Source organism: Neopelma chrysocephalum, unplaced genomic scaffold (genome assembly GCF_003984885.1).
Source record: "Neopelma chrysocephalum unplaced genomic scaffold, ASM398488v2 Primary Assembly neopelma1_61b, whole genome shotgun sequence".
Lineage (NCBI taxonomy): Eukaryota > Metazoa > Chordata > Aves > Passeriformes > Pipridae > Neopelma > Neopelma chrysocephalum.
In genome coordinates this window covers 465,302-490,237 of record NW_020897717.1, presented here as the reverse complement: position 1 = coordinate 490,237, position 24,936 = coordinate 465,302, and the positions used below count along the sequence as shown (strand labels likewise).

The window sequence follows — 24,936 nt, the reverse complement described above, 5'->3', positions numbered from 1 at the left end:
GGATGGGATGGGATGGGATGGGATGGGATGGGATGGGATGGGATGGGATCGGGGCGCGGCGGGACCCGCGCCCGCCCGAGCGGAGCGGCGAGTGACCTTGATGCGCCGGCCGGCAGCAGAGAGGGAGGCAGGCAAGGAGCAGGCAGGTAGGGAGGGAGCCCAGCGCAGCCTCCCCTCCCGAGCGTCACCGGGAGTGGAGCCGCCGCCCGGCGCGGCCGGGGAGGGCTCCCGCTCCCAGCCCTGCCGAGGGGGCGTCAGGCTGTCCCGGCAGGCTTCGGTCCCAACCGGGCTGCTGATGGGGAGGTGAGGGGTCCCGTGGGTTTTCCTCCCCTCGGGACGAAGCAGGAGAACCAAGAGCACTTTGCGTGAACTCCGTCTGTTTTTCTAATATATGGGCATCCCAGCTGGTCGGGGGAGGTGAGGTAGGGGTGACCATCAGTGCTAATGCTAGCACTCAGGGAAAACCTTAGGTTGGACAGCATCTTTGCTGCTATGATCTCCATCGGGCCCAGGGATACTCAGCTAGCTATTGCAGAGGCAACTGCAGTGTATTTCACACACAGAGCTAACTGGCTTGGTTGCAGGGATGAGTGCGAAAGTCACTTTAAACCTTCAATCTAAATACACAGGGGACACACACGCAGAGCTCGGGAAGGTTCCGACTTGTTCAGGTCCAGATATTGCAGGTAGAGTCCAGCTTCCTTGACAGTCAGGAAATAGGTGTCTCTGCCAGTGCTTCCCCAGTTCCAAACTGGGGAGAAGCACAAGCTGCAGAATTTGCTGGAAACTGCTTCACTTTTTCTGAGCTCAGAGGCTCAGCCTTGGCAATGGGATGATTGGCATGCTCTTGCCCACTGTTGTCTGGGGTGAGGAAGGAACAGTCCATAGGCTTGATAGTCTCACTCAAGGAGATGCATCTGAGGGGAATTGCCAAACCCTGCTTCTTATGGGAATAGGTGTGATGGCCGGGGGTGCTGCTGAAGGAGCTCATCTTCAAAAGAGGCTGGGGATGCATTTCCTCTCGCCTTTCCCCTGTTTCCATGGGAACAGCAGCAAGCAGGAGCAGCTTGCTTGGAATTTCACTGCCTACTGCTCAGACACCCTCTGCCCAATCTTCCCAGAAGACTTTGGCTCTGGAGGGTTTCAGACCCATCCTCACGTGATGGATCCCATGCCTCCAAGGAGAGCTCACCGGTGCGTTTGTGTTGTGGCAGTGCAAAGCAAAGAGGCACAAGCCCAGAGCTGTCAGGGTTCCTGTAGCAGCACTGAATGCTATTCTATGCACACTAATAGACAGTTGTAAATAATATGCATTCCTATGTGCATTTCTGCTTTTTATAGTGCTAGGGACTCCTGTAGCATGTGACCTCAGCTAGACCAAAAGGCGCCTGGGGGATGATCAACCTCCAGGAACAGCACAGATTTTCTCTCAAAGATGTGAATATTGCACAAAAAGAGCAAAGCAGGAGGTTGAGGGGGAGAAAAGGTAATACGAGTTTATGTCTTTGCTTTTAATAGTCCATGGTGTCTTTTTCTCCAGGGAATTCATCTATTCACTTTTGAATCTGTTTTGATTTTAGGCTTGTAGATGCTCCATGCATTCTGTGGCAAGGAATATCACAGCACACCCACAGACTCAAGGAGCAGCTTCCTTTGGTGTGCTTTTTATCCACTAGGGTTAACCCTTGGGAAGTGGGCTGCTGCCACCCTTATGGAGCCACACACACAGAGCCCTGCAATTTGTCCTCCACTGTTGGAGTCAGTGGCTACTGGTTATTCAGAGGTAGAGTTTTTTGTATCAGGCATCTTTGATACTGATCCGGGGCAGCATGTCTTGGAGACAACACTGTCAAGTGCATCACCAGCTATGCTATTTTTGAGCTGAGGTGTCACGAAGAGGTCGTGTGCCCTGCTCTGTCTGAAGTTGTACAAGCCACTTCAGCCACTTTCTATGGGAAACAGGCAGGTTTCAACCCTCATATAGGAACCCAAAGGCATGGCTGATAATGTGTTACAAAGGGCACAAAACCTCCCAGGAATGGGAGAAATAAGGCTACATGATGCTTAGGCCTTTGGGAAACTGAAGCAGGATGGCCAACATCCAAGTTTGTGTTCTGTGTTACCAGCACAGGGAGAACCCAGCAGTCCTAATTGCAACACACTGCCCTATCCATTCAACCCTCCTTCTCTTGGGTGCAAGAGAGAAAAATAAGGGAGATTTCTCTCCAGTTATTCCTGTAGGATTCAGGATGCTCTACTGGAAAATCATGTTGGAGAGCAGGACATTTCTGGGAGGGAGGCATTTCTGATGTAACAAAATGGTTGAAAGAAGCATGGAGCCTTTTAAGAAGACACAGCAACTGAAGTAGGGGTGGTGCCCTTACCACAATATCAGTAGGTTTGTTCTCCAGATACCCTGTAACTACCACCCTGCAGAGACATTCATATCTGTTCCAGGCAGACATAAAGCATGACATCATATTAGCAGTATTTGTTCACTTTCCATAATGCATCAAACCAGAAAAGGTCTCACTCTTCTGTCTCTGGTAGCTACAGAAAATAGCCTTTTAGTTCCTGCTTAAATATGTTATTAGTTTGTACCTATGCAGCAAATTTGCATTTAATTTCTAGAAAAATTTTGACAGAGGCTGCATTTTAAACCAGATGGCCACAGACACCTATTCTTATGCTGGTATTTGTAGCGTAAATATAAAAATGGATTTTGCAGCATCATATATATTGTATTTAGCTTTATTTTGTCCAATAGGCCAAGAGTGATCAAAACTCACTCTTTTGTTCCAAAGCAATCAATGATTCCTAGTGGTGTGCTGCTTTTTGTCTCTTAGGAAGACATGTTGCAGAGAATCCCCTTGTTTGATTTAAAAATTTCACGGATACTTTGCACTGGCTGCCTGAGCCTTCCAGAATGTGTCACTCCAATTAAATTGCTTCTTATTAATGCAACAAGGTGAGTGTTGATGAATGAACATGCTTCTTGCTCCAGTTAACATCCCTTTGCCACTACTGGTCAGTGGTGTTGACTGTGTGGGTGCCATCCACCTCTGCAATCTTTGTCCTCAAGAAAATATGTACCATTAGTTATGTTTTCGTCTGCTACATTCAGACTTCATGTCTGCTGGGAGGAGATCTAGGTGTGCCTTTTTTGTTGTGGGAAGGAAACCCGCAAGGGTCACTAATTTGTGACTGGGGAACTAGTTTCTGTTCACATCACTAACAGGGGTACACATCACAACTGCAGTCCACAAACACTCAAAAGTCTTAAGCCTCATGAAGTAGGTGGGTTTATAGCTGCTGCTCTGAGGTGCATTTCACAGCATAGAATTGCTGTCATTGAAAACTCTTTGATCCCTGCTCTGATTCTTCCTGTTCCAACAGGCTGCCTGTGTGCAGTTCCCTTATTTTCCATCCAGCCCCATGAGAGTCTATTTTGTTATCATCACAATTATTTGTGAGGCTCTGCAGAGGTTTCTGGGTCAGGTTAAATCACTTTCCTCTCTGCAGTAGCCCAGCAGGATACCCAGGGCCCTCCCTCACATTCCCCCTAGAAATGAAAAGCGGATTCAGTGCTGCCCAGATGCTATTTGACAGTCCTCAGGACATTTTGTCCAATATAACTCCAGAGCAGCAGCAACCACCCCAAGTGCCTGGAAACTGAGCCAAATCCTCCTCTGGCAAATGTTTTGTTCTGACTTAGATTTTTGGCCCATTACCCCCAGAAAGGAGTGAACCACAGAAACTAGTGGCTCAGAGAATGTAGTCTATCCCTAGTTACAGGCTGGGAGTCACCTACCTAAAAGCAGAAAGCAGGTTTCTGTTGCAATTCACTTTCTCCACATTGAGCAGTTGGAGTTGACATACCCTGATCTGGAGAAGCATTCCTTCTCCATCCAGCTCTCCCCATGGACTTAGACAGGCAGGAGAGATGAGGCTGTCCTAGGGAAGGGGCTAAAAGCCCAGTGCATGATTGTCTGCATTGCTTAAGGGCCATTGCTTAGGCTGGGTCTGTTAGTGAGGCCAAGGTCCTGGGGAGTGGCTGCAATCCCATTTTCTATGTGCCCATCACCTGGGCAACACAGATTTGTTCATCACCTATTCATGGTGTCAGAGCTTCTCTGTCTCATGGGGTGGCCACCTGCTCCTGCTCAGCACCTGAATATTTCAAACAGTTTGCTCACCCCTCCCTCCCCTCTCTGCCACCCTGAGCCAGCCACCCTGCTCACTCCTCTCTCCTAGCTTCTGCCTGGGCTCCTCACTTGCTTTCAGTAGTGTGGCTCCACCAGGCCTGTTCCCAAATCACTCTGATGCAAGTGTGGAGAGACACAAGCTCTAATTCAGTCTGGCAGCCAGGAGGTTTAACTCTCCCGAGAGCAGAGCCGAGCTTGCATGAGTAATACCTCTGGCAGCATCGTGCAGCTTGCTAGGGACCAGCAGAGTTGGAGCACTATTAGGAGGCAAGGACTAGGCTAGTGGGAGTGCAGGGCTGTCATGAGGGGCTGAGGTGAAGCGGGAAGCAACTTGAGCAGAATCAGTTCAAAAATGAAAGTTAACCTATCCTCCCTTCTCATGGCCATCAGGTCCAGTGTGTCGATGCTGAAGCCCAGGATGCAGCATTGGCAGCATCTGTCCTATGCTCTCTGGCAAGGTGAGCTGAGGGATGGTTGGGTGAGTTGAGGTTTGTGTTTTGTCTTGAATAGTCTCTGCCAGATGAACTGTGCTTAGAGAGTCATGAATAAATGATAGCCCAGCAATGGAGCACTGCCTTCCATGGCTATTCCATGGGGAGGGAGGAGCATTCTTCGTTAAAGTGGTGTGGCCGGACAGAGGTTATCAGAGATTCTGGAAGCGAGTATGTCTCTTCGCTAGCTATAAAGAGAGCCCCAGGTGACAAGATTTCTCACCTAGGGCACAGTTTCACCATCTATATAAGCATGGTTTTATTATCAGTTCTCCAAGACCATCTGCCATCCCCTTCCCATTCACAACTACATCTGCCATGTCCTTTGGGAGAGCTCTGAGCACACACACACACATAAATACATAGCAAGGCCTTATCAGCCATGCATTTGCCCAGATGCAAGCACAGAGCATTGCTGCTGCAGCCACTGAGCTGATAGGAGTTACACAAGAAGGATATAATTTAGAATGAAGTTTTGTTAAATATCTGGGGGTTTTGTAAGGTCAAGGATTTTTAGTGCATCTTTATATCAATCACATTCTGTTTGTGGAAGTGAATGCTGTGGCTGAGAGCAGAGTGAGTTCAGTGTGATCCCCATTCAAAGAATTAATTAATCTTCCTTGTCTATCCTCTTGATGTCCTACACATCATACACACATATACACAAAACAGAAGGAGGTAGAAACTGCCCTGTCTGCTGTGGGACTCTGAGCAACAGTGGGAATCTTCCCAGGAAGGGCATTAGCTGGGCAACTTGCCAACCACCCACCATGTGCAGACAAACCTGATCTGCTCTGGGTTGTGTCACCATATTGGCGTGATGGCTTCCATACCTTACAGGAGTGCACAGCGGAAGGACAAGAGGCATCCAACATGGACTGCAAGGAGAAAAACTCTGACTGCAAATAATCCCTTACTGAAAAAGCAACCAGGTGCCTGGAGCAACATCCCTGGAGAGATTCAAAGTGACCCTGTGACTTCAGCCAGACTTACCAGGAGAGGGCAGCCAGCTCTTTCTGGACTGACTACCCCAGCAAATGAGTACCTGAGGAGGACCTGCTTTGCACTGCTCTGTTGGAAAGCTTGGGCTTGCTTCTGGGCATTTAATCTATATAAGTCATGTTCCCCCACTGTTAGGCCAGAAAGTGAAGTGACCCAGTTTGGTGCACTACAGAGCTGATTTGCTGCCAGATGTATGGAACCACAGTCAGAGCAGAGAGTCTGTTGTCTTTCCTGCAGCTTCACTTGCTCTCCCAGGGCCTCTGCTTCCATTGAAGAGCCCAGCTTTCAGGACTGAGCCCTCAGCTGGAGCCGGAGCCCAAGGCAGAGGTCCAGGTTGCTGCTTGGGGTGTCCCGTGACATCTCTGGTGTGGAAGAGTGCAGTGGGAGCTTCCTCAGATGGGGATCTAGCACATTTCTTGTGGGCTCAGCATTTCTGATTCTGGGGACAAGGGAAAAGGGCTTCATCCTCAGAGAACACGGCAGTCCAGTGCTCACATGGAGCCAAAGCTGAGCAGTGGACAGCACCAGTAGCACCAGTCATGTTACCTGGTGTAAATTATTGTGGCAAGAACTGCTAACAATTTCAGGTAACCTATGTTGCTTAAACGTGACAGAGGACCACAGCTGAAAATTAAGTATTATTTTCCCTCAGAGCAGACTGGGCATAAACTCCCTTTCTCCATCTCTTGCAGCTGCATTTCACCTCACCCAGTTAACAGCTCAAAGAATAGAGAAGATGCTGATGCCAGGCCAGGCTGCTACTGAGGTGGGCAGAGCTTGGGGTCATGAAGCCAAGTGCAGATACCTGGGTTTCACTTCATAAATCAGAGGGCTGTGCTTGGGAACAGGACATTATTAGGGACAGTACCGGGTTGCCTGGTGATTCCTTCCCACATCCAGGCTCTGGCAGTGCAGTGTGATGGGAAAGCCTTTCTGAGCCGAGTTGCTTGCCAGAGAGGTTATTTTGAGTAGCGCTGGGTGCCTTGAGCAGTGTGTGTTGACACTGACCTCTAGTGGGAATAGATCCCCTTCTCTTTAGTTTTTCCCTGCAGTTTTAACCACTTTAAGTGACACATCTTAAGGGGGACTGGAGACAGCCCAGAATTAGAGTTTCGGCTTTAAAACCCTCAAAAGCAAATCAGAACATCAAGATTGGCCTCATATTTTATTTAAATATTTTTATTACACTACTATTTCCTGCCAATACATTATATATAGATATTATATATATGCATGTGCATTTGTAGATGTGTATCTTTCTGTATTTAAAGCCTCTGAAAATAATGAAAGTCCAAAACCCACACGGCCAGGCAGAAAAGCTCTTTGTTATGAAGACAGCATGAAAATGAGCCCAAGCCTTGCTGAATGAGAGACAGAAGGCACATAATAGGGCAAAGTGGCCAAGTTCCTGTTTCAGGCTTTCCAGTCAAATTCTCTGAAGGGTTAATAGAAGCATGCCCAGCCAGAGGAGGGGTGTCAGGAGATGGTACCTGAGCTGGGTATTAGTGGGTGTAGTTGAAAGAGTAGAGAGTGGCTGGCCATGGATGCCTGGGTGGGATAGCTGATGTAAATGGAGAGTGCCTGGTCTTCACAGCTCAGCTGCAGGAGACCATTGCAACATAGTCCCAGGAGAGCACTAGCCAGCTCAAGAAAGGTCAAGGCTTCCCTTAAGGAAACTGCAAGATCACTACCTCCAGCTGAACTCACATCAGCAGCAGAGGAAAGCCACTTCCAAGGGCTGCTTGGTAGCCAGAGGTGAAGAAAGTTTGCAGTGGACTGGACTGTAGGGTCCACAGTGGTGTATCTTGAATTGCCCCCCTGTAGAGCTGGTCCAGGGTTTATTAGTTTAGGCTCTGTGCTTTGGCTTCGGCTGAATCACTTCTGAACATGTTCTAGCCCCGGAATCAGGATCCACACCTATGCCCCAACTGGAACACAACATCGCTAGATAAACAAGTGTGACTGCCACTTAATGCAAAGGTAAGCAGAAACTAGTTCACAGAGAAACGAAATCTTTGTGCATTACCACACAGGTTTGTGCTGATTTGACCAAAGTGGATTTCTCCTAATGCCTCATTTTACCCATACAAAAGTGTAAAAGGAACCGTTCCCTGATGGAGCTGCATTGCTAACAACATCTAGTATGTTATTAGAGAAAATGGCAAAGGCATTTTAGAAGGTAGTTGATGGGTAACCTAGGAGCAGTTGGGTATGGAAAGGTGGAAGAATAGAGATTCTGTGTGGGTGTCAGGAACAACAGCTACAGGTAGAGCTGGGATGCAGCCACCACCAGGGTGTGAGAGGGAGTGGCATGGATATATGGCCCAGAACCCCACCCTGCATTGGACAGAGCTGATAGATGTGGGAGAAGCTCTTTTCCCTTAGTAATTGTAGTCTTGCAGCTAGGCAGTGCCAGGGACACAACTGGAGACACTGAAACAGATCCTGAGCGTGGGAGGAAAACTTATGACTGGAAGTTATTGATGCCAAAAGAGACATACCTGCCTCCTTCCTGCTGTCCCCAAACCCCAAAACCTTTCTCCCTGCCTGGTCAGAGGCACTTTTCATGGACAGCTCTCCTGCAGCAGGCTGTGCTTCACAGGCCCAGCAGCCAGTGCTGGGGCAATGACGCAAACCCAAAGCAGCAGCTGCAGTGTGGGAAAGGGAAATCATTGGTGCTTTGCATGTGGTTTGTGCGAGCCCAACCAGTACCCATCACCAAGTTCTTCCCAGGTGAGCTTCCCTGCAGGAGATCCTTCTCCTTCTGCTGGGATGAACTGGAAAGATGGGCACCCTGCAGAGACGGAAAGTCACCTCAAGCAATAAAAGCAAAAAAGTGAAATTGATTTTAAAGTATCAGCTGTGTTCAGAGCTATCTAGGTTGTCCTTTGAGGAAAGCTCACTGCTTGGGACACTGGAAAGTAACTAGATGATGTCTATGCAGATCCATGAGGAACACCACTGGATAGTTTTGGCTTTGGAAGAAGAGCACTGAAATGCAGGCTGGTCAACCATTCACAGGCAGTGAGCTGGGCCTTCATTTGACTTCTATTTTCAGCTTTTATCTCTGTGTCTTGGCTGCTCTTGTGTGAGCCCTGGCAGCCACTCTGGGCTTTGGGCTTTCTATTTGCAACACAGAAAGATGGTGGGAAGGGGCTGGACCAAGAGGCTTGTATAGCCAACTGCAGTGACCCCCCTTTGCTTCTACAGGCAGGACAGATGCGAAAGTGTCTTGGTGGGTGAAACGGTTTAATCCATGCACGTGGGAAAAGCAAACTTCTTGTTCACACCTATCTCTGCTACCAGTAAGTGACATCCACCATATCGTTTCCCACAGAGCCTGCGGCTTCAGTCAGCACCTGCACATGCAACAGCATCCTCACCCACACACTGCCTAGTTTGACAAGGTCCCTCTTCCACCCCTGGCAAACCTGCCTGCTATTTAAAGAACCCAAGCCAACAGGGCAGGGGAGGAGGCAGGCCCAGGACACACCGGCACGTACTGCCCGGCTTCGGGAAGTGCAGCGTGGCCACCTCCCTCTCCTGCGCGCCCCAGCCCGCCCTTCCGTGCCCACGCGTTCCGTGCCCACGGGTGGGTTTCTCCCTCCTGCCGCCTCTGCGCCCTCCCTGGATAAAGCGGGCAGGGCGAGACAGCCCCTCGTTGTGCCGGGGGGTGCCGGGGCAGCGCGGCGGGGCGGCGGCGAGGGGAATCCCGGGCAGGCGGGGCCGGGCGCGGCTGAGTCAGTGCGGGCAGGGGAAGGAGGAGGAGGAGGAGAAGGAGGAGGAGGCGGAGCTACAGCGCCTTGGACTCTGCGCCGGCCGCCACTCGATGGTTTTCCGGCCATGAGCCCACCGGCGCCGGGAGCGGGGCCGGGACCGGGACCCGGGCCGGGGCAGGCGGACGGCGGGCACTGAGCCATGTCGCGGGCGCCGGGCGGCGAGTGCCGCAAGGAAGCGGCGGCCTGGGAGGGAGAGGACGGGCAGTGCGACTCGGGCATCGAGTCGCTGCGCTCGCTGCCGGGCGGCAAGGAGACCCCCGCCGCCCCCGAGGCCGCCCCTGAGACCCTCGCCGAGACCCTCGCCGAGACCCTCGCCGAGACCACCACCGCCGCCGCCGAGGAGCGGCTGGACTCCAGCTACGGCTCCGGCGCCCTTCCTGAGGCTCTGCCCGGGCTCCCGGGCGTTCCGGGGAGCCATCCCGAAGAGCCGTCGCCGCCGGCCGAGGGGCTCAGCCGGCAGCAGCTGGATGCGCTCACCTACCTTTCGGAGGACGGAGACACGTGAGTGACCCCCGGGCGAGCTACGAGCGCCGGGCCCCCCCAGCCCCGGGGCCTGGCCCCTCGCAGCCGGCTGGCGGCGGGGAGCCGGTGCCTAGAGATAAGCCAGGCAGAGTCTGCCGTGGTCCTCATCCCTCCCCCAAGAAGCATCCGTTCTGCCGGGCTGTGAGTGACTCCCCAAATCCCTGTCCTGAGAGCCTCCCGCCTTGCCTTGCTATGCATGGATGCTTGGCACCCCGCTGTAGGTTTGCGTTGGTGACCCCCTCACCCGCCTGAGGGGCATCTGAGCCGGGTCCTAGAGAGTGAGCAGAGAAAGATGTACCCCAGGTTACATGGCACAGAATGAACCCACCATAGTAAGCTAGCTAGCTTCCGTTTGCTATGGGGCTGCTAGCAACTAGAAGAGCAGAGGGAGCAAATCAAGCCCCCACTGTCTCTTACCCAAAGAATTCAATGTTTCCTCCCCAGTAAGGCTTGGCTGCATGAGATGGCATATAAGCAAGATCTGAAACAAGATTGGCTATGCAAGACAAGACCTTGGGATGGCTGTATTAGGTGCTGCTCAACCCAGCAACCCAAGAACTGTTTGTTCTCAGGTGGGAATTGCCTTGCTTTGCCAACCTGCTGGCAGAGCCGCAGCTTTTGGCACAGTTAAGATGCACATCCCAGTAAGGGGCTGCCCTCGTGAGCCTCTGTGACGGAGACAAGTGTTTCTCTTAATGAGGGGGGGCTTCCCACATCCGTAATGCCCTCTCAAGCGCAAAGGCATCACGCCAGAGTTATTTAGTTTGGCTTCTGGTAATTGCCTTCACCTAATCACAGCGTTTTTTCCCGTTGTACATTCCCTCGACGGAAGGTTGTCGTCATGAGTGTACACACAGAGTATGAGTGAAAGTTCTCACAGTTGAGGGCAAAGCTTTGCCCCAAACCCAGGCTGGAGTTTAATACTGAGTAATGGTGCAAGAGGAAGAGAAACCAAGAGGCACTGATATGAGCAAGGAAATGTCTTCAGTAGTGGCAGCAAGAAGGCTCTGTCCTTGCCTGGCAGAGCACATCTGGATTGAAGCTGAAGATGGGCTGGGAGACAGCCTGTGTGTTTACTTCCCGGTTAGGAAGGAGTCTGTGCTTCTGCTAATTAGTTCATTAATGCTTACTGTGGGATCTGCTCTGAGGATTGGCTGGAAGTCTCATGGCATGCAAGGTTAGACTAAACCCAACCTCCCACGTTCCCCAGCCAGACTTTCTAGTCCTGTCCTATCTATGGGCTCGTTCTGGGGCTCCTCAGCATAGAGCAGCTGCACCAGTTTTCCCAGCTCTAACGCTAGAGCCAAGGTGCCCACTGAGAGAGCCAGGGGTCTTTTCATCAGAGCTGTGGAAGTAAGGCTTCAGAAAGCCCCTTGGGCTTGTCCATCATGGTGTGCCCAGGGCTCCTCACTCACTGTTTTTTTTAGTGAGCCCCGTAGATGCAGCTGGGATGCACATGGAGATGCTTTTACTGCTTGGGGCTATCTTGTTTGGGAGCTGAGCCCTTTGCCTGTCAGACTTGCTTGGAGAGACCTAATGCAAACATCTTATTAACTAGGGAAACATTAATCAGTGGTGTCTTGGTTTCTGTAGGCAGGAGAGGCTCTTGGAGAGGTCCCCAAACGGTTGCCTGTTACTCTTCTGTTTTCTCTCACTCACAGAGCAGTTCAGAACAGGAAATCTGTAAAGAGTGAGGGTGGGAGCAAAACATCTGCTGGTGGTACAGCTCATACAGCTCCAGACTGGCCGTGTCCACACAGGAGATTGCTTTCCTGGGATCTGCTTCCACTGCTGGGGAAAAAACCAAACCTATTCTTGTGGTTAGAATGGTGAGGCTGTGGTGAGGCTCTGCTATTCTTGTCTCTCCTTCTGACCCTGTGGTAGAGGTAGGTGGCATTTATATTTAGAAGTGCTGAACATTCTCAACTCAGGTCGATGCAACTGGGAACTGTGAGCACCCAGCGACTCACTGAACTGCCGCTGTTTTTGTATGTGAAAACAGTCAGGGCTGATAGTAAAGTCTATGGAGCAATTGCTCATCCAGTGACAGAAGGTCCCCAGAGAGAAGGGATCAGATGGGCACAGGTTACATCCCTTTCATCTGGCCAGACAAACCCAAACACAAGCACATTTCCTTGTGTGCTTTTTTTTAATGTCTGCCACAAAACAGCTCCAGGCAGAGAATTAAAATCATACTGTCATTATATTTCAGAAGACTTAGGCAATAACACTTTACTGTAACTGTAATTCTGAAAATACAAAAAGTTCAGGGGTTTTGGCTAAGTGGTTCCTGTTTCCCCAGATGCCCTCGCTGGTACCAAGGGGAGAGGAGCACTGGGCTTGCACAAAGGGAGCTGGCAAAAGTCTCGGCTCTCCGTCTGACAAAAATCTTCACTATCCATAGCTCACTCAGGCTCACCCATCTGTGCCATCCTGAGGTGTCCCTGTTTGTCTGTCTGGCACTTGTGGGGGAAGTACAGGAGGTGGAAGCAGAGGCGAGGAGCGTGTATTTGGGTGGTTGGAGCGTCAGCAGGATCCTCCCTGGATGCCTCCCTGCCCGCCTTCACGGGAGAGGAGCGTCAACCCAGATGGGATGAAGCAATGAGCCTAAAACTGGCTCTTTCTGCGCTCAGAATTAGGAGTCTAGCTTTGGCAAGAAGGAAGTGGCCAAGAGGAAAGAGGGGGGTGTGATGGCCAGTGAAATATGTGGGTGCTGTCTTCCAAGAATTATTTGCCCAAATGTCGTCCCCCCCATGACTCCTCACTACCACTGGCAGCCCCTCCACCTCCGAGAAGTCGGAGCTACAGTAATCGGTCAGAGGGACATCAGTCCTCGAGAGAGAGTGGCTCAGCTGGCAGGGCAGCAGAGGTCAAGGATGAGGAATGGGGCAGAAGATGGCAGGCAGAAGATGATGGGAGCACTTAGGGCAGTGATATGTATCTTGCTTATTCCGTGGCCAGATAGAGAACAAACCCTGTACACTGAAGCTCAAATGGTCTCCTCCAAGCATCTGTCTTTTCCTTGTGACCCAATACTCCTCCAAGTATCCATCTCTTCCATGTAAACAAGCTCTTTTTCTGCTGAATTGGGTCCCAATGGGAATACTCTACATGGAAATGAAGAGAGGGGCTTTCCAACTGTAGACAGGGCTAGCTCTGAGCAGGCTTCAGGCAGCTCCAACCTCTGAACCACCTCAACCTTTTTTAGGATTCACTAAGGAAACGCCCTCTTTCCCAGCCTCAACAGACAGATGCACAAGTCCAACATCCTGGGAAAGGGCTGGCTGTGGGACCAGCACCTTTGAGGTGAAATGGGGTGTGATGGGGTCACCTGTTATGTTCCAGCACAAGGGAAAACCTCCCTGGTTGCTTGGGCTTATGTCAGCCTCTGCCAGCTCTGGAGAGGCAGAGTTGATTCATCAGTGTGTGAAATTAAGCGGAGTTTCCTCTCTCTAGGACTATCTTAAACTTAAAAACGTGTTTTCCTTGGTGCCCATGCTGGTCCTTGGGCCACATGCCAATTTATGCCATTGATACCTGATGCCACGGTGATGGAAAGGCTGGGGGTTGCGCCCCCACAGGAGGGTGACTATCTTCTGCACGGGGTTCTGTATGCAAAGCAGCGCAGTACCTCTGTGGGGGTGAAGGTCGGGGGACCCCAGCTCAATCACAGGAGAGAGACCAGAGCCTCCTTCAGATGGAAAATGGGACTGAGTGGTTTTGGTTGGGCGCATGTTTCTTGGAGGGAGGAGAGCAGAGGAAGCTTGACTTCCTCCTTCCACCAGAGACAAGTGCTGCTCTGTCTGCTGATAAGAAATCACGTGCCAGTGACTCGCAGGCTCAGATGCCTTAACTAGGGCTTGGGGACAGTTTATCGAGTAAAATTGGGGCCCCATGGGAGGTGATGTTCTGAGCTCTTCTCCGCATGATGGTAGCGAAGGGGCCTTCTCTGCTGAGCCCTTGCTTGCTTGGGTAGCCATTGAGCACGAAGGCTCATCTTGAGGGGCCACTTCTAACCATACACCAGCATGTGCCAGTCTTAACCCTCCCAACTCATGGAGCCCTTTGCCAGAGATCTTCCCTGAGCAGAGAATAGAGGTTGTCCCCATTCAGGCTGTCTGCTCCAGTGTGGCTGCTTGCTCCGTGCTTCCCCTGCTGAGCAGGGTTGTTGCTTAACCCCTGTAGCCCTGGATCCCGGTGTGTGTAAGTGGGGGAATGCTCAGTGTGTGATAACAAGGGGCAATTACTGTGAAAGAAGGAAAAAGAAGCAGAGGACTGGAGAGACTCAGGATTAAAGAAATCCAATGCAGAGAGCACACCTGGTTGTTGGTCAGGCTGGGAGTCCCCCTGCTTGTCTGGGTTGGGCTGTTGCTGGCTGCCCAGTAGTGAGATGGCCATAGTTAATGGGAAGTGGGGATGCTCTTGGTTTTACCAGAGGGGCTTTGGAAAGAAACCTCCTTCCTTGATCGTCAGAATTCAAGTCCATCCCAAGTTGCTTCCTAGCATGCTACCATTGTGGAGCAGAGAAGAAAGTGAGTCCTAACATGGGTCTGGCAGGAGGGAGAAGAGAACTTCCTGTGTCCAGCTCCCTGTCCCTGGATTCTTGGCTCTTCCTCTGTGTGTGCTCAGGAGTTTGGTAAACAGGGGAGGGCTTGATGTCCCTCCAAGCAAGGGCAGAAAGCTCTGGAGCATCCCACAGGATGCCCCAGAAGTTGCTGGCTGCCTCAGGGGTCACACACATACAGCCTTGGCATAAAGTGGGTAAGTCCTGACAGCCTTCTGAGACTGTGCATGCAAGAAGAGGTTTTTTCTCTGTTTGGATGACTTCAGCCTGGCCTGGAGGAAGTTTCTTCAGACTTTCCACCTGCCTAGGTTTGCCTTGGAGCTAAGGGGAGACACAGCACAGGGGAAGGGAAAGAATGGCTGGAAATTTCCATGTCCCAGGATGCAGAAGCCTGATGCCTGGCTGCAACAGATCAGCCGAGGTGGGGAGGACTTCAAGTCCTTGCACTTTGGAGGCAGCTTGGCCCCTGTTGGGAAAGGGTTGAGCTCAGCTAAATCAACAAAGAAATTTTCATTTTTTTGTTGGTTTGGGTTAGGGGTTTTTTTTAGTATAATGTGGATAAACGAGGAGTCAGATGTGACTGTGTAGGAGGAGAGGCTGTGGGGTCCGAGCTGTGAGAGTGGTTACAGGGTGTCTCTCAGTGAGCTGCGTGGGATGCTCTCTGTGTCACAGAGTTGGGAAGCCCCTCTGACTGGGGTAGATACAGGGCTGAAGGGGGGCTCTGAGGTATCCTAGACTCCCGGCTCATGCCTCATTAAGAGAAAATCCTGAGGCAATAAGGATACGTGCAGGGCTGTAAATGATTGCTAGGGTGTGTTGTACAGGCTCTGGCAAAGTCCAGGCACTGTCCTCTTGTAAGAGGCTGTTCTGACCTCAAGATATCTCTGTGTGTACGGAAACTGTAGAATGTATTTGCCTCCTAATGAGTGAGAGTGGGAGTTTGTTCCGTTTGAAATGGATTTACCACAGTCAATGGACCTTTTGGGATGTTTGCTGCTTTTATTACAATTGTTCATCTTGCTTCTCGGACCTTGACTGGCCCCTGCTAGTATGAGCTGACCTGCTTTCTGGCTTGGCCTATCCATGCACTGATGGTAGTGCGGGACAGACCCCTTGTTTTGAAGGGAACAGTCCACATGCATCTGATGTTTAGTGCTTCTGCAATCCCAGACCCACCATCTGCTCAGAAATGGAGCAAGATTCTCAAATGTGTTGGTGCAGAGTCTAGAGGGTATGAGGCCAGAGGTGCTGTCAGGGCACCTTCATCTCCCCATCATCCTCCCTTTCCTCCCCACCTCACTGAAAAATGAGGTGCTCACAGCCCTCTCACAATGCCTCTCCTGCCAGTCAGCCTCCAGCACCCCTCATCTGCAAGCACCCAGACCAAGCCCTCTGCAGAGCACCCCAGGAAAGGTGAGGCTGTCTCCTCTGCTCACCTGTTGGTTCCCACCTCTTCCTCTGGCCCCAGGAGCAGCAGTCTGGGAAGCAGCTGCTGCCCAGACTGAAGATCAGGAATGCTGAACCCACTGTGGCATCCCACTAGCCACAACCTCCTTCCAGTCCCATCCCATCCCCCCTCTGCTCAAATTCAAAATGTGCCCTTCCCAGGGAAGGGGAGAAGAAACCTGCAGAACAGGAGACCCAGGGCCGGAACACAGGATATGCCAAGGAGTCCACAGCCAGCTGGGATCCACTGGTCCTTTGGAGCTGCCAGAGGGCAGATGGAACAGCTTTGTGGAGCAGGGCAGTATCGCTTTGGTATGTGGGGAGGAAGGGAGCCAGGCTGGGCTGGCTCAGGGCTGCAGGGCAGGATGGAGCTGTGCTTGCTGAGCCTGCTGGCAGAGGTTCATGCTGATGGCTGAGGAAGCGGTTAGCAGTGCAGGTTACAGGCCTGGAACAGGAGAGCAGGGTAAGCATGGAATTCCCCTGCTGTTTTCCTCCCCTCTATTGCTGCTGGGGCCATTTCCTCTACTGAACAAGTTTCTCTTGTGTGAATTGTTTGCATGATTTCCTAATGCTCCACTCAGCCAAAATAAGGAGCTGGGAGCGAACTGTTCCTGCAGACCAGGACCTTATCTAGAGAGGGAGAAAAATTTATCAAAGCAAATTCAACTGAATACTGGATCCTATGTCTTAGGTGGTTCTGGGGTGAGATGATGAAGGGAGAGGCTGCTTTGAGAACGAGGTGTCTTACTCTACAGATGGGGGGATCTGCATTGTCAGACCCTTTTCTAGAGAGATAGAAAAGGATAGTCAGAGAACTGATGGGACTTCATCAGTTCTGCTTGTGTGTCAGAGCTGGGTATCACCCTTACCCTATTCTCCTGCCTCCAGTCCTCATGTGTGGAAACTTTCCTACATGACACTTGAGGTCACTCAGAAGCTGGAGAGGGACAGCACTGTGGAAATGGATGCTCTCCTGTGCCTAAACTAGGACCAGTGTGGGCGTGGTGTGTTCAGACAAAGGGACATCCCCAGGGATAGCCCCAACCTCTCTGCTCCAGGGTTGTTATCTCTCTGATGACAGCTAGATCACTTTGTGCCAGGAATGTCCTGTGCCCATGGGACCTTTGTGATTCAGAGTGCTGAATCCTTTTGTGCCAGGATGGAGCTGGTGAGCAAGTGGAAAAGCTGAGAATGAACCCAGCAGTCTCTACTGCTGCCACATTTCCCCTGCCCAGAGCTCCTCTATCCCTTGCCGTTTCTAAAACTCCCTGTTGCCCTTCCTGAAAGTTCCCGCTGGGCACCCACCCCCCTAGCTGCAGCCAGGAGAACTGCAGGGGGGAGCGTGGGGAGGGAGGGAGCAGGCAAGCGGAGGGAGGGAGAGGAGAGGCGTGCGGGCAGGCCAGGGAAGGGCGAGGGTCTGAGCATGGCAGGGTGTAGGGCTTGTTCTGGCAAAAGCACGCGGCCGTGGCTGGGTGAGGAGCGGTGTCTGGCAGCGAGGGGGTATCTCCATCGCCAAGCCCTGGCTCTGGGGCTCAGCTCTGCACACTCCGTGCCAGCACGGAGCAGCAGCCCCGTCAGTAGCTGCCATGGCACAGAGAGTTGTCCTGTTGCCTTGGCCAGAAGAAATGGAGACTGGCACGATGCCTGTGCCTCAGGTCTCCTCAGTGTAGGACGTTTCCTGGGTTAGCAGGAGACAATCCCAATTGCTGGTTGGCATCACAGCCCATGGCACAGGGTGCCTCAGTTCACACGTGCTCTTGGTGGGATCATCCCAGCCCGCTGGCCTTGCCATGATTAATCCGGGTCGCTCAAGGTTCTTGCAGCCATTTCAGGAAGTTGAGGGCTGACAATGAGGAAAGGCGGGAACGAATGCAGAAATGAGAGTACAGGAGGAGGCTGCACCCGGGTGGAGAAGGATGGGGGAGGGGAGAAAGCAATCCTTCAAAGCAGGCACATCTCAGCTGCAAGGTGAAAGCTTGAGCTCTGGCCAGGTGGGGATGGTCACCCCCATCACCTCTGCACCATGGATGCCCAAACTTGCTCGGTGTCAGCTCAGACCCGAGCGGCTGCACCGCCTTGTTGAGCTGCGGAGGCATCCAAGCTGGGAAGAGTGAGGTGCCGGCAGTGACAGAGGGCTGCTGGGGGTTTCCACCACCTCCCCAGGGTGACTGCCCCACTTGTCCCCACGTGACAGTGTGGTGTGGTGTGGGTAGTGGCAGAGGGGCTGGGGGGATTCCTGGGGTACAAGGGCTGGCTGCCGTGGGACACAACCCTGGGCACTGCTCTCTCCCCTGGGAGCCCAGAGTAGCTCTGGAAAGTGAAAGCAGCAGCGGTTTAAAGTTCAAGCTGAATTGCCTCGGAAAGTCCCCTGTCTGAGCAGTCTTATCTCTGCCATACCTGTAAAAGGCAGATCTTGTGGCCTCCTCCTGCATGTGGTGCCTGGGAGCAGGTTTGGAGAAACAGGGGCTGTCCCTGCAAGTGGGCAAAGGACACCTCAGCACAGGTGCTGCCACAGGGACTGAAGACCTGATGCAAAACCAAGCAGGGAATCTCCCTGTTGGATCATACCCAGGCTAGGGTCAGTGAAAGCCTGATGAGGGGAGGGGTATTTTTGCAGCTGGTCCCCTTGCTCCTGGCCTGGGCCCCTTGGCTGTGCCTCTGCCCCACAGTCCCCTGAGGGTGGTCAGACCTTGTCCGTGGGGCTGCATGGCCCCTGCTCGAAGCCCCCTCCCCTGCCCTGTGAGTGCTGCTGGTGAGGGGGCACCCCATGGCTGTGCAGAGGCAAATGTGGGTGGGTGGCCTCTCCTTCCAGTGGGGAATTCCCTGCTGCAGCATGACTTGGGGCTTCCCCGGGGACAAAGCCTCTCCTGTTGGATACAGCCTCTCTCCTGGCAGCAAGGTGGAGAGAAACTTGTTTTGCCGTCAAAACTGGGGCTCACCTGAAGGTCCCTGGGGTTCCAGGTGCTGGCTTGGCCTTTGAGCAGCACTTGGAAGGAGGTGAATAAAGTACATTTTGGGGGACTGGCCTCTGAGCTTCTCAGCCCAATCAAATCTTCTCTGCAAATGGTGAGAAGGCAGCCCCAACCCTTCTTTTTTTCTGCAATGTTTAAGGTGTTGCTCTCCTGTCTATAGAGGGATGTTCTCTGTCCCCCACAACACAGGTAGCATCCCAAAGCTGGGCTGTCCAACAAGCAGATTGTCTTGCCAAGGCTGGCACAGCTCTCACCCTCCATCCCTTGGCTCTGCCTGCCTCAAACAAAGCTGCTTAGAGCCCAGCCTTTAGTTTGGAGCTGATCCCTGCCAGAGACAGGCTATCCGGGGCCCCCAGCATAGCAGTGAGGAGGTGGAAGGAGGCTCAGCTCATGCCTGCCTTGCTCTTCAGAGTGGGAGCTGTTGCCTGCTCCTGCTGCCCACCATGGCTAGGGTCAGCCCAAAGGGGCTGCCCTGTCGTGGGAGGATGCCTGGTGCCGGGGGGCCCGGAAGCACAGCAGGTTGGCGGAGGAGACTGGAAATTCCCTCTTGCCTCTGCCTCCATTGTGCTCTCACTTCTGTTCTGACTGTGAAGGGGCTGGCTGGAAATAAAACCTCTCCTTGGACTGTGGGACTCCAGGCTGCCCAACCACCCCATGGCTGTGAGGGCCACGGTACTGAGGACTAGGGCTCCCTGCTGGCCACTAAGCTCTGACAGCTGCACCTCTGGTGTCCCTCTAAGCTGGCAGCTGTGTGCCAGCCCTGCCACAACTGTGCTGGAAGGAAAGGATGTGGGGGAGAGAAGAGGAAATTGGTGTGGACCAGCAGATCAGGTAGCATGGGGGCTGTGCCACAGAGGTGATCTTGGACTAGCACCAGGCTCCTGCCCAGCTATGGCTGCTTGCCTTCAGGGAGGGGAAAACAGAAGTGCAGTGCACAGCTGGAAGTAGGGAACTGGAATTCCCCGGGCAGCTGCCAGAGCCTAGACCTCCCTTCACAGCTGCCAAACCTGGCCCCTGGGCTCTGGGAAACACATCCCAGGCTCTGGACCTGCACCAGTTGGAGGCCTGGCTTTGCATAGTGGCAGGTCCAAGCCCCATGAGTGCTGTGAGGTCCTAGGGAGGACTCTGCATTGCTTAGCAGGGTCAGAGGGGATCAGAGAGAAGGACTGCCCTGGAGTCCTTCAGGCCATATTCCTGCCTTGGCCTTCTGCTGAGCTTCCCCAGGGAGAGGGTGGAATGGAGGAGCTCCAAGCTGGTGGGAAGGGGATTGGAGGAGGCAGAGAGATTATTCCTTCATGCAGTGAAGGATCTCCCCTCCTGAGCATGGCACTCGGGACTCATTTTTCGTTTTTGTTCTCTCCTGTCCCCTTTTTCCCTCCATAGGTTGGTTCATCTGGCCATTATCCACTGTGTCCCAGCTGTAGCACTCTGCTGCATTGCTCAGCTACCCAGGGAGGTGCTGGAGATACAAAATGATCTTTTCCAGGTATGCGGTTGTGATAGGCAGAAGATGGGAGGAAGGGAGATGCCGCAGGCAGTTCCCTGGATAGACACCCAATCCATCTGCCCTTTCCCCAGACCCCCCACCTGCTCCCACATGAGCAGCTCCTTTATAGGGAGGGGAAGAAGGGTGGTGGAGACACCCTGAGAGAGAGGTGTGACAGCTCCCAGCACTGTGGGATAAAGGGTCCTTTGCAAGGCCCCAGGACATTGCAGACAACCCCAGAGGGTGGGAGCAGGCACAGCTCGAATGTGGGTGGCAATGTAGATAACTTGGGAGAGTGAGATATGTCCCCATGGGTGATCCCTGAGCTGAGGTGCAGGGGGATAGCAAACCATTTGCACGCCCCCCAGTGTCCGCCACACATAACCTCAGGACATGGTTGGGGGTCTCCTGTGTGGCAGACTGTGCTGCCAGGCTGGCTCCTGTAGACTGGTGTGGCTCATCACATCTGGTGTCCTGTGGGGCATCCTCCCCTTTCCTAATTTCTCTCCAGACCCCGCTCCATCTTGCCGTGTATCTGGAGCAGCCCCATGTGATCCAGGCACTGATCCACAAGGGAGTGAACCCCGGGCTGCAGGACCGCAATGGCAACACCCCGCTGCACTTGGCCTGTGAGCAGCAGCACCTGCAGTGCGCCCAGCAGCTGCTGGAGAGCACAGCCCCACCGGAGGGCACAGCTCAGCCCCACAGGCACCACCAGGACCTGCAGCTCCAGAACTGGCAAGGTGAGACCTGGGGTCAACCCAGTGCAGAGCTGGTGGCCAGGCTGGGGCAGAGACCATGACTTGTGTATGCAGGGATCCTGGAGCACAGCAGAGCGAGCATGGAGCCATGATTGGTGTGCCATGGGGTGGTCCGGGCTGACTGTAGCTTTCTCTTCTGCCTCTCCATCACAGGCTTGGCCTGTCTGCACATCAGCACCTTGAAGGGGAACATCCCAATGATGTCTCTGCTGCTGGAAAGTGGTGCCAACATTGATGTTCGGGTAAGACTGGGCACGGTGTGATGTTTCGGCAAGGCTGGGCCAGTGTGTCTCTCCCTTGGGCACTCCCTCCAGCCTTGGGGCAGGCACTGCTTTGAGGCTTGGAGGCACTGAATTTTGAGAGAGCAGAGAGTAAAGATCCTTGAGGGGCTGGTGGGTGCTGTAACAGCAGTCGGGGTGAGGACTGCCCCCTCTGCACCCTGTCAATGGGGTGTCGGGTGGGTGCTGTGGGGCCCAACTGAGGGGACCCTGCACCCACACCCTTGTGATCTGCGGGTTGCAGGAGGGCACGAGTGGGAAGACCCCCTTGCACCTGGCCGTGGAGTGCCACAACCGCAAGGCTGTCCAGTTCCTGCTGCGCAACGGGGCGTATGTGGATGCCCAGATGTACAACGGTTGCACCCCGCTCCACCTGGCCGTGGGCCGCAAGGATGCTGCCATTGCCGCCATCCTCTCACACTCTGGGGCTGACACTCTGCTGAGGAACATGGAGAATGAGACAGCCCAGGACCTGGCTGATGGCAATGATGATGTGAGTCTCTGTGGGGGGAGGCCTGTGGCTCTGACAGCTGGTCACGGGGTGCAGGAGTCGGATGATTTGGGGGGAGCTCCTAGGAGGAGTTTGCTGCTGTTCCCATCCTTCCCTATAGGGTGCAGGCATTGGCTCTGGGGGTGTGTGGGATAACTGCCTTTTGCCTCAAGACTTAGGGAAAGCCCAGACAGGGTTTCTTTGCACTTCCCTAGGGAAGTGGGCGACTGCAATACTGGGTGGGGGAAAGGTTTGGGCCCCTACCCCAGCTCGCTAGAGGAACAACCCCCGATCCTTACATGTCCGTACCCTTGGCTTTTGCAGCTCCTCGCCTTGCTGCCCTTCGATGACCTGAAGATCTCAGGGAAGCCTGTTGTGTGCTCTGAATGAGCGGCTGGACTCCTTTGGCCCATTGGGCTGCCTCCTTGCTCCGTGCTGCTGCCCTGCTGCCTGCTGGAACCTTGCCTGCCTGCAGTTCTGTAGGAGCAGAGTCACTCTGGGAGACTTATTCCCCCGCCCCTCTGCTCTTTGGAAAAGTTTTGTTGGCCTCAGGCTGCCTTCCCAGACAGAAGAAAGTGGCATTTTGAGCACTACACAGGGGAGGCTTTTCTTTCAGTATCTGTACACTGCAGCAGGACTGAATTTCCCCTCCTGGCTGTGGGCCTGACTTGTGGGGGTCTCCAGCATAAACAGGGAAGGAGCAGGAGAGGACTCGTTTTCACACTGTTCGGTGGATAGAGCATCCTCTGGCTCCCCCAAACGCCATCAGAATAAGTGTGGGGTGAGGAGAGTCTACACTCTAATAAATGTTTGTTGTTGCTGTGGGCACCAGAGGTCTCATGTGATCTAACCCATCCTGCACCCCCACAGCATCAGGAGGCTGAGCATTACGCCAGGGGCCATGGACATGAGGGCTGCAGGGGTTTCCCCAGTCTGCCCACTCCCTCGGGTCCTTTGCACCACAGAAGGTGAGTAGGAGCGCAGGGGCTTCCCCACTTGCAGAGCCTTGCTAGTGCTCAGGGCCAAGACTGGAGCACCCAGCCTGGTGCTCTATTCCCATGCTGTGCTGTCGGGCTGCAGGGCTGAAGAAAGATTGTAGGAGATGCCGGAAGACCAAGTTATGGATCCTTGCTTCTGCTGTTGTGCCTGACATCTTGCTGCTTTATCATGCTGTGGTTTCCTCTTTCGCAAAGAGGACAAAAGATCCTGTCCAATCTCCTGTCTTGAAAGGGTGTTAAAAACTTAGGGCATGGGTCTTCCCTGGGTTTTAGATTCCCCCAGGCTGAAAGCAGAGGAGATGGCAGTATTATCTTCATGCAACATCCTTTCTGTTGTTCAGCTCACCACCCTTCCTTGCCCCCTCTCCAGCCAGAGGAGCACGTGTGATGCACATGCAATGCATTACAAAACCAGCAGCCAAAGGTGCTGTGGGAATGGAGGCATGGAGCCTGCCTGACCCCACCTCAGCCAGGGAAATTCCCCTCGTTGCCTGGGAGCAGCTGCTGTTGTTTTGGACAAATCCTGGATGGCGCAATTGCCCAAGATGCTCTGGAGTGAGCTTTTGTCTTCTTCCTCCCTTCTTGTGAGGGAATGCTGCCACAAAAGCAGCGCAGGCACCCCCCAGGCTTCTCTGGAGCTTGTCTGGTCTCTTCAGCAGCCCTGGGCTGGATTGCATTTATTTTGAATCTTTGCCTCTCACCTTCTGGCAGGGCCTCAACCCTGCTGCAAACCTGTGCGGCTGCTTCAATGCCACCTTCACAGGGGACATGAGGCACTCCTGGGTTGCCCAAAGCAGGAATGACAGGTGCTGCAGGGCAGAGTGGGATAGTGGGGCCCGAGCTGCAGCTGGGAGCGAAGGAAGAAGGCAGAAACAAGTGATGTGCGCCTTTTGTTATTATAAAATAAACCCATTTGTTTTAAAAATATGTCTTGTGAAACATTACTGGGTGGCCATCTGACGGCTGCAGCCAGCCCTGTAGCCATGCCCAGGGCTGGGGTGGGGGTGCAGGGCTGCAGAGACCGGGTAGACATGGCCCCCATCCTGCCCCACAGTGCCCAGACACTGCCTGCCACTGGGAGCAGCTGTGGCGTGTGCCCGGGGCAGGGCTGGGAGGGGGAGCCTGGTAGGGTTCAGTTTCGAGGGCTTCTGGCTTGAATCAGGAATAGTATGGCCATCAGGACTAGGGCAGTGATCGTCCCCCTGCACGTGTGAGGCTGCACATTGAGTCCTGTGTCCAGTTCTGGGCCCCTCACTTTAAGAAGGACACTGAGCAATGGAGCTGATGAAGGGTCTGGAGCACAAGTCCTATGCGGAGTGGCTGAGAGAGCTGGGGTTGTTTACTCTGGAGAAAAGGAGGCTCAGGGGTGACCTTATCACACTCTACAACTACCCGAAAGGAAGTTGTAGCCAAGTAGGGGGTCAGCATCTTCTCCCAGGTAACCAGTAGGACAAGAGACACAGCCTCAAGCTGTGCCAGGGAAGGTTTAGGTCGGACATGGGAAAGAATTCCTCGGAAAGGGTGATGTGAGATTGGCCCTTGTCCATTGTGATGGACTGCCCAGGGAGGTGGTGGTCACCGTTCCTGAACGTGTTCAGGGAAAGACTGGACGTGGCACTTACTGCCATGGTCTGCTTGACACGGTGGTGTTCGGCCACAGGTTGGACTCGATGATCTCAGTGGTCTTTTCCAACCTAAATGATTCTGTGACTGTGATCCCGTCATCCCGGCCACCTCTCCGCTCGCGCCCGCCCGCCCCGCTCCTCCCGCCGCGGCCCCTCCAGGGCGGCAGGGGCCGCTGTGGGGCGGGAGCGCACCCGCCGGGCGGGGGTTCCGCCGCCGCCGGGAGCAGAGCCGAGGGGAGCCGGCCGGGACCGGGGCCGGGCCGGAGCCGGGGCCGGCCTGCAGGTGGGTTGGCGAGGCCGGTCCGGCGTGGGCGCGG

General features: G+C 53.6%; 2 protein-coding genes across 3 annotated transcripts in view; both read left to right on the top strand.

Annotated features, from left to right (window-relative positions):
* Positions 1-9,551: 9,551 nt before the first annotated feature.
* Positions 9,552-23,919, top strand: NFKBIE (NFKB inhibitor epsilon). Of its 2 annotated transcripts, XR_003533946.1 has the most exons (7): positions 9,617-9,978; positions 20,365-20,467; positions 20,979-21,210; positions 21,382-21,470; positions 21,751-21,999; positions 22,321-22,777; positions 22,867-23,919. XR_003533946.1 is itself a non-coding variant. In XM_027681756.1 (6 exons), exons 1-6 carry the CDS (start codon positions 9,617-9,619, stop codon positions 22,384-22,386), a joined length of 1,101 nt encoding a protein of 366 aa, XP_027537557.1. In that variant the 5' UTR covers positions 9,552-9,616; the 3' UTR covers positions 22,387-23,919. The 2 variants fall into 2 exon arrangements, 1 of the variants encoding a protein (XP_027537557.1); XM_027681756.1 differs by having other exon boundaries at positions 9,552-9,978; positions 22,321-23,919.
* A 935-nt stretch (positions 23,920-24,854) lies between these two features.
* The window catches only part of SLC35B2 (solute carrier family 35 member B2), a 7,409-nt gene continuing 7,327 nt past the window's right edge, over positions 24,855-24,936 (top strand). The window contains exon 1 of the mRNA XM_027681755.1: positions 24,855-24,902. The gene's annotated coding sequence lies outside the window, so the exon portion shown is untranslated. The remainder of the gene's footprint in view (positions 24,903-24,936) is intronic.

What these genes read in the sequence shown, in the direction of transcription:
- NFKBIE (XM_027681756.1), top strand. Translation starts at nt 9,617, where the DNA reads ATGTCGCGGGCGCCGGGCGGCGAGTGCCGCAAGGAAGCGGCGGCCTGG. An exon ending in GCAGCTCCAGAACTGGCAAG is followed by an intron (nt 21,211 to 21,381) that starts GTGAGACCTGGG and finishes TCTCCATCACAG; the next exon opens with GCTTGGCCTGTCTGCACATC. An exon ending in TGGCTGATGGCAATGATGAT is followed by an intron (nt 22,000 to 22,320) that starts GTGAGTCTCTGT and finishes TGGCTTTTGCAG; the next exon opens with CTCCTCGCCTTGCTGCCCTT.